This window comes from Paroedura picta, chromosome 4, assembly GCF_049243985.1.
Source record: "Paroedura picta isolate Pp20150507F chromosome 4, Ppicta_v3.0, whole genome shotgun sequence".
NCBI lineage: Eukaryota > Metazoa > Chordata > Lepidosauria > Squamata > Gekkonidae > Paroedura > Paroedura picta.
This window is the reverse complement of record NC_135372.1, coordinates 121960778-121978642: the sequence shown is the minus strand read 5'-3', so window position 1 is coordinate 121978642 and position 17865 is coordinate 121960778. Positions and strand designations below refer to the sequence as shown.

Here is a 17865-nt window from a genome sequence, read left to right as displayed (position 1 = left end):
CTGATATGGGAAAACATATAAACAAGCACCCTGCATTCTGAAATGGCATAATTATGTGAGGGCATATGATGTGTTCTGAATATTTTGAGTGGTTCTGAAAATCAGCCAACTTAAGAAGTAATCACAGTACATAATAGGTCAAAGTCTGAGTCCAGGGGCACCTTTAAGATCAACAAAGTTTTATTCAGGCCTGAGCTTTCGTGTGCATGTATACGTCTTCAGATACATTGACACAGAAGTTACTAGTCCATACATATAAGTAGAGGGAGAGAAGCAAGTAAGAATACAGCATAATGTAGATGTTGAACAGATTCATGGATCAAACAGGAATAACAAGCTTAGTTTGTATGGTTACCATTTGTTTTGATTTAATGCTGGGAAAGGGGGGCATAGTTAAGAAAATAAATGTATCAAAAATGGAGATTTATGGGCAGATATATTCTTACTCTTCTAATGACTTTCATTTCAATGTATCTGAAGAAGTGTGCATGCACACAAAAGCTTATCCCTTGAATAAACTTTGTTAGTCTTAAAGGTGCCACTGGGCTCAAACTTTGTTCTGCTGCTGAAGACCAACACAGCTGCCCACCTGATAGTAGCACAAGGTTGTAATTTTGCAAACTTCTAAGCAGAGTCACCAAAGCATATATACAAAAAAATAATGTATAGAGAGAATAAAATACAGACCCTCTTTTAAATGGAATATCCCAGTAGAAATATGGCACAATTACATTCTACCCAACTATCTAGTTAAGCTGGCTCAAACAATCTGGTTAGGAACTAAGGTATTGATATTTAATGGCCCATGACAGGCCAAGCTTATGCTTGACAGCATCTTCAACATTACTTTGTTTCCCCAGACACATTAATGTAGAGTTTAGACCTATTCAGAGGCCACAATGCCATGCAATAAATCAGGAATGTTCATTGGGTGTTCCCATTGAGTTCAGAATTTCTAGCTATACTTTCCATAGCTCCTGTGATCGAAAACAGAACAAAGTAGCATGGCTATTACATTGCTTAAAGCAGGGGTAGTCAAACTGTGGCCCTCCAGATGTCCATGGACTACAATTCCCATAAGCCCTTGTCAGCAAATAGTAGTCCATGGACATCTGGAGGGCCGAAGGTTGACTACCCCTGGCTTAAAATGTGCTGATGTCATCAAATGCCTGTAGATTTTGTCATTACATACCCAGTAACTAATAAGGAACAAAAGCCGTATTTTTTATCAGTGCCCTTACATGAATGTCACAGAATAAAATCCAACAGTTTGCTATTTGTATGTTTAAATATTTTCTTCACCTTTTTAAAAACTGAGGGGTTGACACCTTGAGAAAGGAAGACACAGGGGGCAGGGGGAGAGGCAAGCCCATAAGAAAAATACACTGCCCACTGATTTTGTGTATGCAATATAATTTATATGGGATTAATTCAGTCTCTCCCAAGCTTTGCCTATAATGGAAACAGATATTTAAGACTCTACCTTCAGCTTGCCGTAGTATCTGACTCAGAAGTCAAAGGCACTTTTGGTATAGTGGAAGACAAAGAGCCCTCAAAGACAGAAAAGCAAGTTCAGCTTCCCTGGCAAGGTCAAAAAGGACATGACTACCAGTACTGCTTATTCTTTGAACAATCTGAACATTAAACAGCCTGGGGTTCTATTTTAATGACATTTCAGGATAGCTAAAGGAAAAGTGGGGCTAGCCACAGGGGGCAGAAAAAGCATCATTTCAAAGAAAGGTCCTGCTTTAACTTAGCAGAACATTTACATTTTGACTAAAATGCCTTTTAACAGGGCTAAAATAAATATCTCCAATTTCCCCCAAACAACTTTTAAGCACCAAATTTATGTCTAACAACTAAACAGCAGATAGATTTTAGGTGCTTGGGTAACCAGGATCCTGAGAAAGTAGCTGGATGGGTCTGGTGCCGAGGACAAAATATTTCATACATATATATCAGTTAGTAGAAGCAGATGATACTCCCCTTATGTATTCAATGAATGTCATCGTAGAGGGGGGTTTATTTGTTTGTTTGTTTTTTTACAAAAAATCCTCAAAAACGTAAAATGAAAAACCTTTCAACAGAGAGATTTAAGGGCATAGGACGAAAGTACACTGACATGCTACTGTAACAGAAACAGAAACCCAAACTACATCAAATCTGCTGTCAAGTCAGCATGCAAATGCAGAGTGCTGCAATGTTGGTGAAAGCAAGACAGGCAGTCTCATAAAATCTTGAGAGCTGAAGTGAAAACAGGGGGGGAGGAAGCAATCTTGACAGTTAAGTCTCTCTCCCCCCCCTTCCCCCAGACCCTATTTCCTGCCTTCAAAGGACTGGAGAAACACCCCTGGAAGAAATGACAAAGACCTACATTGCAGAATTGACCCCCGACCCACACAAACAGATTTGAAAAACACACTTCTAAGATATTCCTCATTTGTCCCCCTGGCCAAAAGAAATAAAATAAAAATCATCTATGAAACTTCCATAACAGTACCTATCATCACTTTGTTTCGTACCTCTCATCACAATGGTTTGTTTTATTTTTAAGGGAAGGCTAAAAACCCCACCCGATGAACCCAAGTTTCTACATACAGATATCACGAATCTAAACGGATGCAGAATGTGTTAAAGAGCAACATGTTGCAACCACCTTTCGTGGGGAGGGGGGGGGAGAGAGAGAAGGGATTGATTGAAAGAAACAGCGCTGAGGGAGGAGAAAAGGGTACGAGGTAGGAATAAAAGGCAGCTCCGCGACCAAACCAAGCCTTTTTTTAACCCAAAAATGCTAGAGATTTCGTCTTTCCCCTTTCGGAGAAGCTCTTTCGAAGAGGCCTGGTGGTTATTTCGCCTGTTTTCGCTGCAGGAGGCTCCTTGTGGGCAGCTCAGGGGAGGAGGAGAAGGAGAAAGAGACACACAGGGAAGAGAGAGAAAAAGAAAATGGCGCAGAGACTAAGTCCCGACCGTCGACAAGGCGACTTTCCAGGGGGGAATCGGGGCCCAAAAGGGACCCCCAAAAAACAGAGAAGGCCGAATCCGGGTTCTCCACTCTCCTCTCTACCGAGAAATGCGGTCAGATGGGCCGAGGGCCCTAAGATCGCGGAGCATTAGGAAGCTCGATGGGAACAATGGGGCCGGTAAGCGAGGAGACGGGACTTAGTCTCTGGGACGCCATGTCTGTCCTTTACCATCCCCAGCAATACAAGGGAAGGGGGGGGGAGGAGGAAAAAAACCCGTCCTAGCCTCCTAACCTCATTTAGAAGGTGGGGAAAGAGACTCACCATTCGCTCGGAAATCTGGATCGATCTATTGGGGGAGGGAGGGAAGAAAAAAAATCATTTTTTTAAAAGGCTCGCTCGCTCTGGAGAGAGGAATGGCTTCGCAATTCCTCTTTCTCTCCCCCCCCCCGGCAGGAAACCAGAGGCCAGGCAGTGCCCATCTTCACGACACCTTTTCAGTCAAGAGGAGAGAGACCCGAAGCGCCTTCCCGGTTTAATGGCCTTCTTCCTCGTGGGGGGGCCTGGGGTCTCGGAGGCCCCGCAACAGAACGACCGACCCCCCCCCCCCGCTTCTGTTCCCTGCTTGCCCCCCTCACAGGCAGGCAGAGGCCCCTTCCCAGAGGGCCAAAGGGGCTGCGAGGAGGGAGCTGCCAGCCCCATTGCCACATTGCCCGGGCAACTCGGGAAGGAGCCCTGGGGAAGGGGCAAGGCGTGTGGGTCTTAGGGGGAGAGGACTAGATAGAGGCCCAGGGTCATTTGGTCCTGGGCAGATAGGGAAGCAGTGAGTGGGGCTCGAAGCTACCCCTCCGCCATCTCCTAGGGAAAATAGGGGCAGATTCTTCCCTCGGCTGCCTAACACGATGGGGAGGGGGGCAGATTTTAGGGAAACTGAGGCAGATTTCGGAGGCAGCTGTGGGGAATAAGACTGCCCCCCCCCGCCCACAATTATCTAAAAGGACTGCAGGCCTTTAGTGGCCCACGGACTGTCCTCCCTCTGCCCCCGGAGACTGGAGCCCTCTTCTTACCTGGGAGTCGTTGTGCAGCTGATCCCCACTCATGCCTATAACAGTGTATGGGGGGGTGGGGGGACAAGGAGGCCTGCCGGAAAGCCTGCCGAGTAGCAAGGTCTGAGGCCGAAGGGGAACGCTGGCTGCCCCCTCAATACAGCGCAGCCAGTTGTGTAACAGACTAAGTCCCTATTTCTTTTCACTGCGCAAGCGCAGCGACTTTTAAACCGCGGGGCGGATCTAGGGGAGGAGGCGGAGGAGGGACCGTCGGTTGGGAGACGTCGCCGCTTGCTTTGCATATCTCCGCCCGTGCCCTCCGCTTTGTCCAATCAGCGGCGCTTGTGCCGTCTCATTTCCATTCTAGTCACCGCCCAGCAGCCCCTGGTTGGCTCCGCCTCCCACTACAACTGTTCTGTTTCAGACACGCCTCTTCCTTCTCCGCCATTTCCGAAAAATGCCGGTTGCTTTTTTCCCCCCGTCCCTTTGGCGTGTCTTCCTCTGTCCTCAACAAGCCGGGTGCTATTTGCATATCCGGTCACACCCCTTATTTTTCCCACCAATGAACAGCAAGCTGTGGGCTGGCTTAATTTGCATTTCCTGCTGCAAAGGAGAAACTTTTCCGCAGCACATTGTGCAAGCCGTAGTGTGCCCGTTGCGCATACGCAGTCTCCGGCCGACTGTTACATGTTTTACGGTTCTTTGTAAGCATGCGCGGAAATGCTCTCGTCCACGCTTTGGAGTGGTCGTCTGCTGGTAATCAAGAGAAATTCCAGTGGGTAGCCTTGAGGGTCTGAAGCAGCAGAACAGATGTATAGAGCCCAGGGGCACCTTTAAGACCAACACAAGTTTTATCCCAGATAGGATTTGTTTGCATTCCCTTGAGCTCCTAATTGCTGTTTTTTCTTATGTATCCCTGGAACCTGGGCAATTTCATTATACCGTGTGTTAATGTACCCTGTCACTCCATCTAAGTCTGAACTGATTATTTTCATTCCATGACATTGTATCTGAGGAAGCTTGTGCGCGCACAGAAAAGTTCATACCTTGAATAAAACTTTGTTGGTCTTAAAGGTGCCACTGGTCTCTAAATAAGGTACTAGTAGTTGGGGCTGAAGTGCCTCAGTGCCTATTGTAAGATGACAAACTTTGAATCCAGTGGTACCTTTAAGATCAACAAAGATTTATTCAAGGTGTGAACTTTCATGTGCATGCACACTTCCTCAGACAAAAGTGATGCTGGGGAGTAATATTTTCTCTTACACGTTATGAGCTCTTTAAGGTTACTTTTGGTTGCTGTCACGGCTCCTGTCTCCTATTTTAATTCTGGGCTTGCTCGCAACATTGGACATTTTAAAAATAAGTGCCTGTATCTCATGGAGAGCTTGATGGAATTGCCTTACAAGTGACTTGAAAAGGCTGTCCTCTTCAAAATGAGGGAGAAGGAAGCAGGTCGAAGTTCATCTTCGGCATAGATATGAAACTTTAGTCCTGAAGCAGTTTTGCAACTTACAAGGGAGGTGCCTGAACCTACAGGCTGCAGCTGGTACTTGTGTGTATCTTCCCTCAAGACAAAGGTGATTTTATTTAAATAGAATAAACCCAGTCCTGTAGCACCTTAATAAAACGAACAGAATGTATTCCAATATTAATTTGCCTGGATTAAGACTCATTTCATCAAATGTGAAGAGTTAAGAGTTGAGCTGAGGCTCTCGCAATTTCTATTTTATAATGTTATTGTTTATGATCTTAAGTTATTATTATTATTTTGTTATTACTGTTACCTGTTACCATATGTTAATTGTATCTCTTCCTGTTTTCTGTAAACCGCCCTGAGCCCTCAGGGAGGGCGGTATATAAATATAACAAATAAAGAATAAATAAATGCAAGGAATGTATACTCTTTGCAATTGTTTATAGAAAGCAAAAGATGAGGTGAATGGAGGTTTACGAAGAGAGGCCAGTCTGAAACAAGAACTAATCAGAAAGAGATGGCTGTATCTATGCAGAGTGGGTGAACCACTCCTAACTAGAAGATGGGCAGAGCAAGATCAACCTAAAATCTCATCAAAGGAGGTGCAGCGTAAAAACAGATAAGTGACCCTACTTAACAACTGTAAAAAGGTGAATAATGTCCAGCAGTTAACACATGCAGTGAAAGCCTAGACTACATAGTTTATATTTATTTTTCAAATGTATTATTTACTGTTTTTAGCTACATCTTGTTTTGCTGTTTTACTGTTGAATTTACTGATTGTGTCAATCAAATTTGTTGTTTACCACCCCAAGATGGTGAGCCTGAGAGGGAGCAGTATATAAATCAAACAATAGATAAATAAATAATGGCATGCACATATGGATAACATGGATCCCATGCATACATTCAGTGAGACTTTTGTAGCTTTGATCCCTGCTTGTCGTGTGACACTTTTTAAAGATCTTGGGTAGAAATGGAGTGGCCAGTATGAGCCAGTTCTCCTTCACCTGCTTTGCAAGTGGGTAGAAGGGGCTACCTTAAATTCCAGATACACCTAAGTTCTGAATGTCCTACCCCCAGTTGTAGATCTCTGCCTGAATAGTTGTTCTTGACCCACGTGGAGTATCATTGACTCTCAGCAATAAGTTCCAGGGCAACTGATGAGTGATTCTGAAATCAGAAGCCATAGGTTTTTGAGCAAGCCACACAAAAATCAATGAGACATGCTCATTACTGTGCAGTGAAACTTAGTTGTGAACAAACATGCATAAGATCAGGCTGTATCTCATTACCCTGCTAGTACCCAGTGTCTTTCAATGTTCAGGTAAGGGTATTGTATTTTGCAAGAGCCTCTTGTGGCGCAGAGTGGTAAGGCAGCCGTCTGAAAGCTTTGCCCATAAGGCTGGGAGTTCAATCCCAGCAGCCAGCTCAAGGTTGACTCAGCCTTCCATCCTTCCGAGGTTGGTAAAATGAGTACCCAGCTTGCTGGGGGGTAAACGGTCATGACTGGGGAAAGCACTGGCAAACCACCCCGTATTGAGTCTGCCATGAAAACGCTAGAGGGCGTCACCTCAAGGGTCAGACATGACTTGGTGCTTGCACAGGGGATACCTTTACCTTTACCTTTTATTGTATTTTGCATGAATATTGGCATACACTTTAGAAGGAGAAAGTTTCCCCCATAAAATCTGTTCATCGTCAAGCGGACTGACTTTTTTTGCTGCCACTGACACAGACCCATATAGAATTTAATACTTTACATTTAACTCATTAGTAATTTTATGCTGTTGTAATTGTTCTGTTGATTGTTTTTATCCTATTGTTGTGAAGTGCCCTGAGTCTGTTTGGGGAGAGGAAATTCATGGCTGAGCTTAGATTCAAATCAGCACTACATGTAAAAAATGCACTTACTGGGCCAGTTAATGTGTCAATGATTTTATAACCTGAGGTATCTGAGAAAGATCACTGTATCAGTGGCAAAATCTCACTCCTTCAAAATCTTCTTGAAGGCAAGAATCACACAGCTGGCTTTATCTTTATCTTGGTTGCCACCCTGGTTATTCAGTTGATATTCCATTCTTGGGCAAGGTGTTCACACTTCATTTATAAGGTCTGCAGAAATGAGTGGGCTGTGAATGCGCTTAGTCCAAATGCATATAAATATATGCAGATAAATGACATGGGAGACTGCCTGCTATTTCACACACTGGTAAAGCTCATTTTGAACCTATGAAGTCTGTTTATGCCTTAATGTACAAGTATGTCATATTTTCATCTGTGAAATGTGGGAACTGAGTAGGCAGGACATTCTGAACTACTGCTGCTGTTGCTACTCCTGGGCCTGCCATCTTCCTGAAGAAAGATTCTAGGCCCGCAGCCTAAATAGAAATGGTATCTGAGACATCTAGGTCCTTTAAGCCTACTTGGGTGTGTGTGAACATGTATATATGTAAGGTAAAGGTATCCCCTGTGCAAGCACCAAGTCATGTCTGACCCTTGGGGTGACGCCCTCTAGCGTTTTCATGGCAGACTTAATACGGGGTGGTTTGCCAGTGCCTTCCCCAGTCATTACTGTTTACCCCCCAGCAAGCTGGGTACTCATTTTACCGACCTCGGGAGGATGGAAGGCTGAGTCAACCTTGAGCTGGCTGCTGGGATCGAACTCCCAGCCTCATGGGCAGAGCTTTCAGACTGCATGCCTGCTGTCTTACCAAGAGCTCCTTAATCGCTACATATTAAGTGAAAAATACGAAACCATTTTACTGAAATGTCATCTCTGCCCTGTAAACCTGACCTTTTCTGTGATGGCCCCAGTTAAATGGAACAAAATATCAGGGATATGTATATTATGCTGTTTTATTGTATTGTCTCCTAATTCTGTAATTCTCCCTTGAGTCTCAACAGGAGAGCAGATTATAAATGAATTAAACAAGTGTATCATTAGAGATGTAGTAAGATTCTCCAGGTTGTTATTTCACCCACAGGATACTTCCGTGCACCATGCTTACAACTCAGAGGAAAGAAGAAATAAAAAGCATTTGGTACATGAACAGCTGGATGTGACATAGGGATCCTCCTCATTTCAGTGTCTCTTTCCAAATAACCATTGCACATATAATGCTTACTTTTCACCAGAATGTATTCATTCATTTGTTTGTTTTACAGTTTAAAATGTCGATCACTAGGTTAGACCTTTGTTATGTTTGAATAAAGCTTTAGGCATGTTCTACATAACCCTGCATAAATAATAGCCATATCCATAATATCAACTACTTGAGTCCCCATATATTATTTTTAGAATTTTCCCAGATGTGATCTGCAAGCTGGCTCTGTTTCCTTGATTTTTATACCACACAGCTCTGCTGAAGTCAGTTGTGTGGTAGATCACAAGTTTTTTTTTTTTAATTTGGTGTTGAAAATACTGAAACCTTTATAATGGAGGCTCATCACAGCAAGGGATTTATTTGCAGAAAGGCTGAGTATGCTTAAAAGTAGTCATAATCACTCTTTCTTGTATTAGAGGCAGCAGTGAATGGATACATATTGAGCCCTGTGATGGATTTTGTGATTCTGCGTTGCTCTGTGTGTCTTGAGCTCATCACAGCCCTGATAGAGCTGTTCTGACCAAGTAGTAATATAAAGGCCTGCTCAGCCTCACCTACCTCACAGAGTGTCTGTTGTGGGGAGAAAAGGGGAAGGTGCCTGTAAGCCGCTTTGAGTCTCCTGGTAGGGAAAACCAGCTCTACTTCTTCTGTTGTCTTGCACTTCTTCCAAGTATTCTCTCCCGTGTACAAAGGAGAGATTTCAGTTCAAACTAACTGAACTGAAATCTCTCCTTTGTACTTATCCATGTGTGGTAGGTTAGGTTGAGAGAGAGTTAGTAGCCCAAGTACAGATTCATAGCTGTCATATAAAGGCTGGAGTGCTAGACTAGGACCTCGGGCAACCAAGTTTGAATCTTCACTCTGCTATGAAAGCTTGCTGGGTGACCTTGGCCAGTCACCATCTCTCTTTCTAACGTACCTCTGAAGGTTGCATTTGTAACACTAGAATGGAAGAGGAGAGAACCGTGTTAAGCCACTTTGGGTACCCAGAAGGGAGAAAAATGGGGTACATATATTCTTTGAAAAATGTTAGTGGACATTTGAACCTGGGTTTCTCACATGCAAGTCTGATAATCACTGCACTACCCTGGATCTGACCCCCTGTGATGGGTAATAAACTCACTGTTACTTAGAATGTGGGAACTTGAGTGTCAGAAGTCACTGACACCAGAAAATGGCAGCCATGAAGTGCTGGGGCCAATCACAAAATGTTGGGAGGTGGCAAGCCAAGCATCTTGGTATAATACAGTCCCTGTTTCTGAATGGTTTTGTGCAGAGACAGAGGATTCTGTTACTTCTTTTAATGAGGCAGAAGCAACCAAGACTACTTGTTCTGGAGGAGAAGTAAATAGGTGCCAGGAATTCTATCATAGGTACCAAGGCACCACATTGTGAATCGCGGCTCTAAACTGGGATTTTATTTATTTATTTATTTATTTAGATTTATATACCGCCCTCCCCGAAGGCTCAGGGCGGTTTACATTAAAACTAGTCAACGATACATGAAACAGTCTTCATTAAAACATACAGTAATTAATAACAGTGGTTGTAACCATATAACAGAATGTAACAGTATATAAAGGTAAAGGTACCCCCTGTGCAAGCACTGAGTCATGTCTGACCCTTGGGACAGTATATAGACAGTAATATAGACAATTTCCTGCTACTGTTTCCTTTATCATCCCCTGAAGTCCTTCTCAAGATTCTGAGAATCTCTGTGATTGGGCCACTTTTTAATGTTCTCTTAAATTTATAAAGCAGCCCAAATAGCCCAACGTTAGTCCCTGACAACTTGGGATCTAAGCAGGGTCAGCCATGACCGGTACTTGGATGGGAGTCCGCCAAGGAAAACTGGTTGCTACATAATGCCAAACCACCTCTGTTTTGTCTTTTGCCCCAAATACCACATGATTATGGTTTCTAGGAGTTGGTTCTGAGTCAACAGCACATTCCTCTTCATTTTTTAAAAAGGACAAAATAATATTTTTCTTCATAGGCAGGGAGGCTTTTAATCCAGTGGCGTCTATGAAATTACAGAATCACAGAATCAAAGAGTTGGAAGGGGCCATACAGGCCATATAGTCCAACCCCCTGCTCTACGCTGGATCAGCCCTAAGCATCCTAAAGCATCCAAGAAAAGTGTGTATCCAACCTTTGCTTGAAGACTGCCAGTGAGGGGGAGCTCACCACCTCCATAGGCAGCCTATTTCACTGCTGAACTACTCTGACTGTGAAAAATGTTTTCCTGATATCTAGCCTATATCGTTGTACTTGTTTAAACCCATTACTGTGTGTCCTCTCCTCTGCAGCCAACAGAAACAGCATCCTGCCCTCCTCCAAGTGACAACCTTTCAAATACTTAAAGAGAGCTATCATGTCGCCTCTCAACCTCCTTTTCTCCAGGCTGAACATTCCCCTCAACCTATCTTCATAGGGCTTGGTCCCTTGACCCCAGATCATCCTCGTCGCTCTCCTCTGTACCCTTTCAATTTTATCTACGTCCTTCTTGAAGTGAGACCTCCAGAACTGGACACAGTACTCCAGGTGTGGTCTGACCAGTGCCATATACAATGGGACTATGACATCTTGTGATTTTGATGTGATGCCCCTGTTGATATAGCCCAAAATGGCATTTGCCTTTTTTACCGCTGCATCACACTGCCTGCTCATGTTTAGTTTACAATCCACAAGTACCCCAAGGTCTTCTTCACACACAGTGTTGCCTAGAAGCGTATTCCCCATCCAGTAGGCATGTTTTTCATTTTTCTGACCCAGATGCAGAACTTTACACTTATTGCATCTTGTTCTCATTTGCCCATTTTTCCATTGTGTTCAGATCTCGTTGAGCTCTGTCTCTATCTTCTGGAGTATTGACAAATTTAGTTGACAAATTTAGAAGAGTGTAACTCTGTTTAAGATGTACTGCTAAGCTCAAGCTACATGTTACATTTAACACATGATGATAAAGGGGAGGGCCTACGGCTCAGTGGAAGAGTTTTAGACTTGCATACAGAAGGTTCAAACTCTGATATCTCCAGTTGAAAAGGACCAGCCAGTGGGTGATAAAACTGGCGGTATAGAAATCTAAATAAATAAATAAATAAATATTGGGAGCTGCCCCTGACGATGAGTTCCATAACAGATGCCTGCAGCCTTTCCAGATCCTGGGAGGAGGGGGAGGCTGGCCGTAGAGTTCTTCCACTCCACCCCCCTAATCTAGCGCCCATTGTATTCCTGAATGCAATGGCCTTGGCCCCTAGTAGCACACCTAAGATAGACTCCATCTGTCTTCAAATTTTGTAATAAACCTGTTTCTCAAATAGGTTGTTAATTTTGCTATTACTGCATATTCAGCAAGTTTATTTTTCATACTTCTAAATATGGACAGACTTCTAGTTTCCATTTTGCTGTGTAAATAATTCAAGCCATTGTCACCATCTTCTGTCCCATGGTTGCATGGATATCTGTTCTTTTGCATCCGCATACATTTTTAACTTGTTCATTTTCTGTTTCTAGCTGGACTAAAACTGTATGTATCCATTCTAGTAAATCCTCTTTGCTTTATAATCATTTGCTTAAATTCAGTTGCATGCCTTAAAACCCCACTTTCAAAACACATTATCTCCTTTAGTCTTAAGACAAAATTATAATTTATCAGCCGTTGAATATCTACACCTTCATCTTTAATATCTTACCAAGAGTATTTATCAAGTGCTTAATTGTAGAAGGTGGGGGCACCTGAAACAGGGATTTGGAACATGACCACAGTAGTTGGGTAAGTAATGCTCCAGATATGTTGGTCCTTTAAAGGTCAACACCAGCACCTTGAATTGCAGCAGGTTAACTGATCCAAGCTGGGAAATATCATTCCTGGCCACAGCCGCTACTTGCTTACCTATCAGTCGGCCTGGGTCCAGCAGCACCTCCAAACTACAGACCTGTTCCTTCGGGGAGTGCAACCCCATCCTGAACGGATAACACTTTAAATCCTGAATTAGACTTCTACTCACTAGTAGTACTTTTATCTTGTTAGGATTAAGCTTCATTTTATTAGGTCATATTCACTACAAAATTACCTCCAAGTACCGGTTTATGATTTCTACAACCTCTCTAGGATTGGCTGAAAGCATGAGGTAGAACTGACATCCTGATACTGGTGACAAGCACATATCCCTGCATGACCTCACCCAGTGCTTTCACATAGCTGTTAAAGAGCACAGGAGACAAGATGGAGGAGCCCTGTGGGATTCCATAGGCCAGAGGTGTTTGGAAACCTACCCTCCAGGAAGAACCAGAAATATTGTAAAATGGTGCCTTGTAGACCTAGCCTGGAAAGGCGGTCCAGAAGGATACTATGATCAATGACATCAAAGCCAGATGAGGGGTCTAGGAGAACTGATGAAGTTGCACATCCCCTGTCTCCCTCCCAGGACTGGAAAAGATCTGAACAATCTTTTAAGGATGCAATTCTAAAGTGTTACAGGGGCCTGACTTGCATTGAGATAGAAGTGTGGAGGAAGGAAGGGTTCCAGCTTCCCGCCATGCTATTTTACCCAACCTCAAATGGTCTCAAGAGCTGCACTATTTAGGAAAAAGAAATATATTCTGATCTTGACTTTCTACAAATAAGTGATCCCAATGACCCTCACGGCGCCCAATGATTCCTACCTGTGGCCCCTGTAGAGCTGATAGAGAAGCAATGGGCAGATTAAAAATATTAATAAGCATATTAAACTGAAATACATTTTCAAATGCTAGTGGAACAAATTTCATTCTAAAATGAGGGTGGGGGGTTGTCCCAGAATCCTATGGCCAATTGACAGCATTTTGTACCATGAAAGAGAAGCATATTAACCCGTGCCAATTAGCATTCTAATTCTAATCCAATCCAGGGGTATATCTGATTCTCTGTGGCACTCACAAAAAAGTTGATTTTATTACTGTGAAGCAGCCAGAGATATTGATGTTCCAGCAAAATTGGCTACTTCAATTACAGAGATCAGCAAAGATGATAATGTTAAAGCATGTTTATGATCGCTTTCATGCCAAGACTTGCTAATAGCCCATTAAGACAAAAGACAATCCACACGCCATATTTCTATAATTTTTCAGTCTTTGCTGACTCAACATGACAACAGCATGGCATGATGATAGTTTAATCAAGTCAGGGTTATAACTTAGAGAAATAAAGAGTAAGAAAGAAAATTTGAATGAAATGATCAATTCTGAAGGCACTTCTTTAAAAACTAAAGAAATCAATAGCAATATTCAGATGCAGATAATTTTCTTGTTTAACCATTTTGCTAAGATTTTGGTTATTCTTCCCTCTCAGTTCATATTTTGATCATATTCTAAGTGGGAAACATGTTTGGAAGCTTCCAGGCTTGTTCCTTGCTGTGCCACTGGAAGGCTTTCTTGAGGGCTACTTAAAAAATTAGTAATGGTTATTGCACTATAGCACAATAACAACATACCGACCTGCAGCCATGAACTACTAGCTCCTTTGAATTCCTGCCTTCATTAAAGAAAATAAGTCACTGGTCCTTTATGTTATAGAAACTAGCTTTTTAGAAAAGCTGGGGATTTAGGGGAACTAATAGATTGTGGGAACCGATTATTATAATTGTGCTGCAGTGCCATAGCAATTACCAGTTGTTTTTTTTTAAGCTTCCAATGGGGCAGTGGCAGAAAAATCCAGGGGAAATGGCAATTGATGATAACAGTGACCCGTCATGAGCCACTATGTGGGAGTGGTGGGAAACAAATGGAATAATAAATGAAAGTGCACATAAAACTCCCATGTGAATGCTCTGCAGTGAGTGCAAATGCCATTGTGCTCACAGTGGCAAAGAAAGTCAGTGTTGTGTATTCAGGCTGATATCGGCTCTCTGGGGTCTTGGGCAGTGGTATTTCTGTCACCGGCTACTTGATCCTTTTAACTGGAGATGCCAGATATTGAACCTGGGATCTTCTGCTTGCCAACCAGACGTTCTGCCACTGAAATACAGCTCTTCCCAGTTGAAATTATGTCAGAGTAATTTGCTTGAGGGTAACATCAATACCACCTTGGTGCCAATTATATTAAGCACACATTACCTGTCGCCTGTATAAGTCCACAGCAGTGTGGACGAGCCTTTTGATGGTGCCACAGCCTATCTTTAATTACTAACTTTCCAGAAGAATCATACATAATTACAAGTTTGGGTTTAATGGCTAATATTACTTGGACTTTACAAAAGCTTGTGTTTCCTCCTAGACATGAGTCAGAAAGAAGATATATAGTATATAATAATGGAGGGAAGAAAGCAAGAGGTTCTGAATAATTCTAATTGAGTTAAATAGGACTTTAACAAGTTGCACAATATTGCATGGTCTGAACGTGTAAATTTAACTAGAGTGATTTTATTTTTCAGTGAATTAGCACATATGGGTCACCTCTATTCTTGAATAGGGGTGACTGGAAAATCACAGGAATGAGATGGGAAAATGGCTCAAAAGGAGGCAGCAGCCCCTTTTCCTTGAATGCAGCAGTCCAAAACAGAATCAGAGCCACACACACTTAATAATTGAGTTCCCATAGAGGGAACTCACAGCTGACGACTTGGTGGTGGTCACATGTCAAATGAGATCACATGGAAATGTAAACGCCCCCCACACAGAGGAAGGCTGACGATGGCCCTGCTCTTAACGTAGTACGAGAAGGCAAATTATTCCTGGGCCCCTGTTTGAATCAAAGGCAACAATGCCAATTTAAATGCATTTGATAATACATATTCTCCCGAAAAATGGCTGTGTTGGAATACGCAAGATCTATCGTGTGCATGATTCAAAAGTATATGAAGAATATCTCACAAGGGGTATTGAAGAAGCATAGTTAGAATAGGAACTTTCTGATATTGTCAAATCTCCTCCAGTGCCCTGATTGGGCTCATTTGGAGAGTTCCGGCTCCTTTGAGCAGACTTCCTCCCCGCTTGCCTCCAGAACAGACTGAATGAATGCAGAACAACAGTTAGATAGACCTGCCATCTCTTAAAACCTGCCATCTCTCCCCTAGAATCAGAATAATAGAATTGGAAGGGACCTCATGGGTCATCTAGTCCAACCCCCTGCACTATGCAGGATGCTCATCCACTATAACCTGCCACCCACTTAAGCCTTCACAGAATCAACCTCTCTTTCAGATGGCTGTCCAGCCTCTGTTTTAAATTTCCAAAGATGGAGAACCTACCACCTCCTGAGGAAGCCGCTCTAATCGTCAGGAATTTTTTCCAGGTGTTGAGATGGAATTTCTTTTGTATTAATTTCATCCCATTGGTTCTGGTCCTTCCCTCTGGGGCAAGAGAGAACAAATCAGCCTCTACCATCTTCTCTAATATTGCTGCTCATCTCTAGATTATAATGATCAGCTTTGCAGGCGAAAATGACTGCTTTGGAGGCTGGACTTGAGGTGTTGTACCATTTTAAAGCCTTCCTCCAAAACTCCAGGAGTATTTCTAACCCAGGGGTAGCCAATCTGCACTTGGGGCCTGGGGAGCTCCTGGAATTATACTTCTTCTCCAGACTATAAAGATTAGATCCCCAGGCAGAAACGGCCGCTTTGGAGGGTGGATAGGGTTGTTGTGCAGAAGAAACATTTAAGGCCTCCCACAAGGTTGCTGTGCAGATGGAACACTTGAGGCCTATTGTACAGGGTTGTTGTGCAGATGAAACAGGAGGCAAAAGAACCTCCGCAATAGCATCTAGTTTCATCTGCACAACCTTGCATGGTAGGCTTCAAATGTTCAGAGAGTTGCAGAGTAGAGACAGGCATGACATGGCTGCGTCTTCCTCCAGCAGTGAGGCTGGCCACAGCAGTACTTTAAGTGAGAATGGAATTTTCTATGGCCTCCCTGTCAGCCAGTGGCTTTCCCCCTTCAAGAGGAAAGCACACCCATGCCCACAGACCCCCCTGCGTTGCTCTTGGAAATGCATCCCTCAGGGACTCTTACAGGCTTCTTTCATAGCAGTCCTGGAGGTAAGGGGTGGGGGCAGAATCCTGAGCAAGAGCAGCAATTGGCCCTGGGGGAGGGGGGATTCCACCAATAGAAGTCTTTGGAACCTTCAGCATGTCGTCAAAAGTATGAATCACTCTTTATGTACGTAGATTATGTATATAGATACTACTAATAATACAGTGTTCCAAATAATAAATCCATTAATTTAAATTCAGAAGCTTTTAAACTCTTGTTCTTTTAAGAGAAGAAGAGCTGGGTTTTTATGCCCCAATTTTCACTGCCTGAAGGAGTCCCAAAGCAGTTTGCAAACACCTTTTGCTTCCTGTCCCCACAACAGACACCCAGTGAAGTAGGTGGGGCTGAGAGAACTGCTCTGCAAGAACAGCTCTAAGAGAACTGTGACAGGCCCAAGGCTGCATGTGGAGGAGAGGGGAATCCAGATTAGAGGCAAAGCTTTTTTTAAAACTCCAGATTAATCCATGCTATAATCCAAGGTATGGTCTGTATTAAATCTATTGGCTGCATGGCTGCCCCTGTCCCTCAATGCATTCAATAGGGTCAGATACACTCTCTCAAGAGTCTGCAGGGTACTTTGGTCTAGGGAAGTAGAAAGCATTTTAATACCAGCTTTTAAAATATTTTTTCTGTCAAGGATAACATCAGGAACTGAAAGAGCCCTGGATAGCCCCAAGGAGAGCAGCGTGAAAGAGACACTGCCAAGTTCCCCCCCCCCCTTTCCCTTGGATGTTTGGATCAGCCATTACAGTGATGTGGATTTTGTCAAGTTTTCCATCACTTGCACGTATCCAAGTTCACAAACTTCTGTTGCTGCGGCCAAGTCTTCAGTTAGCTGCAGTACACCATGCAGCATCTGTGTCTAACATGCTTTTGAAATGGCTGGGTTTGAGACTCTTTGATAACCTTTGCCTGAGTTTGGTCCCCTGAAGAAAGGAAGAGATGAAGAAAAGGGACAAAGGACAGGTTTGAAGACATTGAGAACATAAATCCAGGCTCAGTTTGTCATGTTTTCTTTTCAGCTGGAGGATGTTGAAGACATCACTGAAATTTTTTTAAAAACTGCATCAAGGAAATGGACGGGAGAGGGTTGTGCTGAAGGGGAATTGACCTCAAATGAACATTGAAAGAACCACAAATTGGATTCTATATATTTGAACTGAATGCTTTTGGCACAAGGAAGGATGGAGTCCCTGCCCCCAAAGAAAGGATGAGGCATTGCTCATCTCTTTGCTTCGTGAATGAAATGAATGAATGCATCAATATAT

General features: G+C 43.2%; 1 protein-coding gene and 1 long non-coding RNA gene across 2 annotated transcripts in view; one reads left to right on the top strand and one right to left on the bottom strand.

Moving 5' to 3' along the window:
• Window positions 1-4216, bottom strand: part of TOP1 (DNA topoisomerase I) — an 89753-nt gene extending 85537 nt beyond the window's left edge. The window contains exons 1-2 of the mRNA XM_077335426.1: window positions 4028-4216; window positions 3285-3309 (exon numbers count right to left, since the gene is read on the bottom strand). Of these exons, the coding sequence (XP_077191541.1) occupies window positions 3285-3309; window positions 4028-4060 (58 nt within the window). The 5' untranslated portion in view covers window positions 4061-4216. The remainder of the gene's footprint in view (window positions 1-3284; window positions 3310-4027) is intronic.
• On the top strand, window positions 2700-11113 carry LOC143836293 (uncharacterized). Its single transcript, XR_013230567.1, has 3 exons — window positions 2700-2735; window positions 5927-6130; window positions 10897-11113. It is a non-coding gene; the product is annotated as an uncharacterized LOC143836293 (long non-coding RNA).
• Window positions 11114-17865: the final 6752 nt, after the last annotated feature.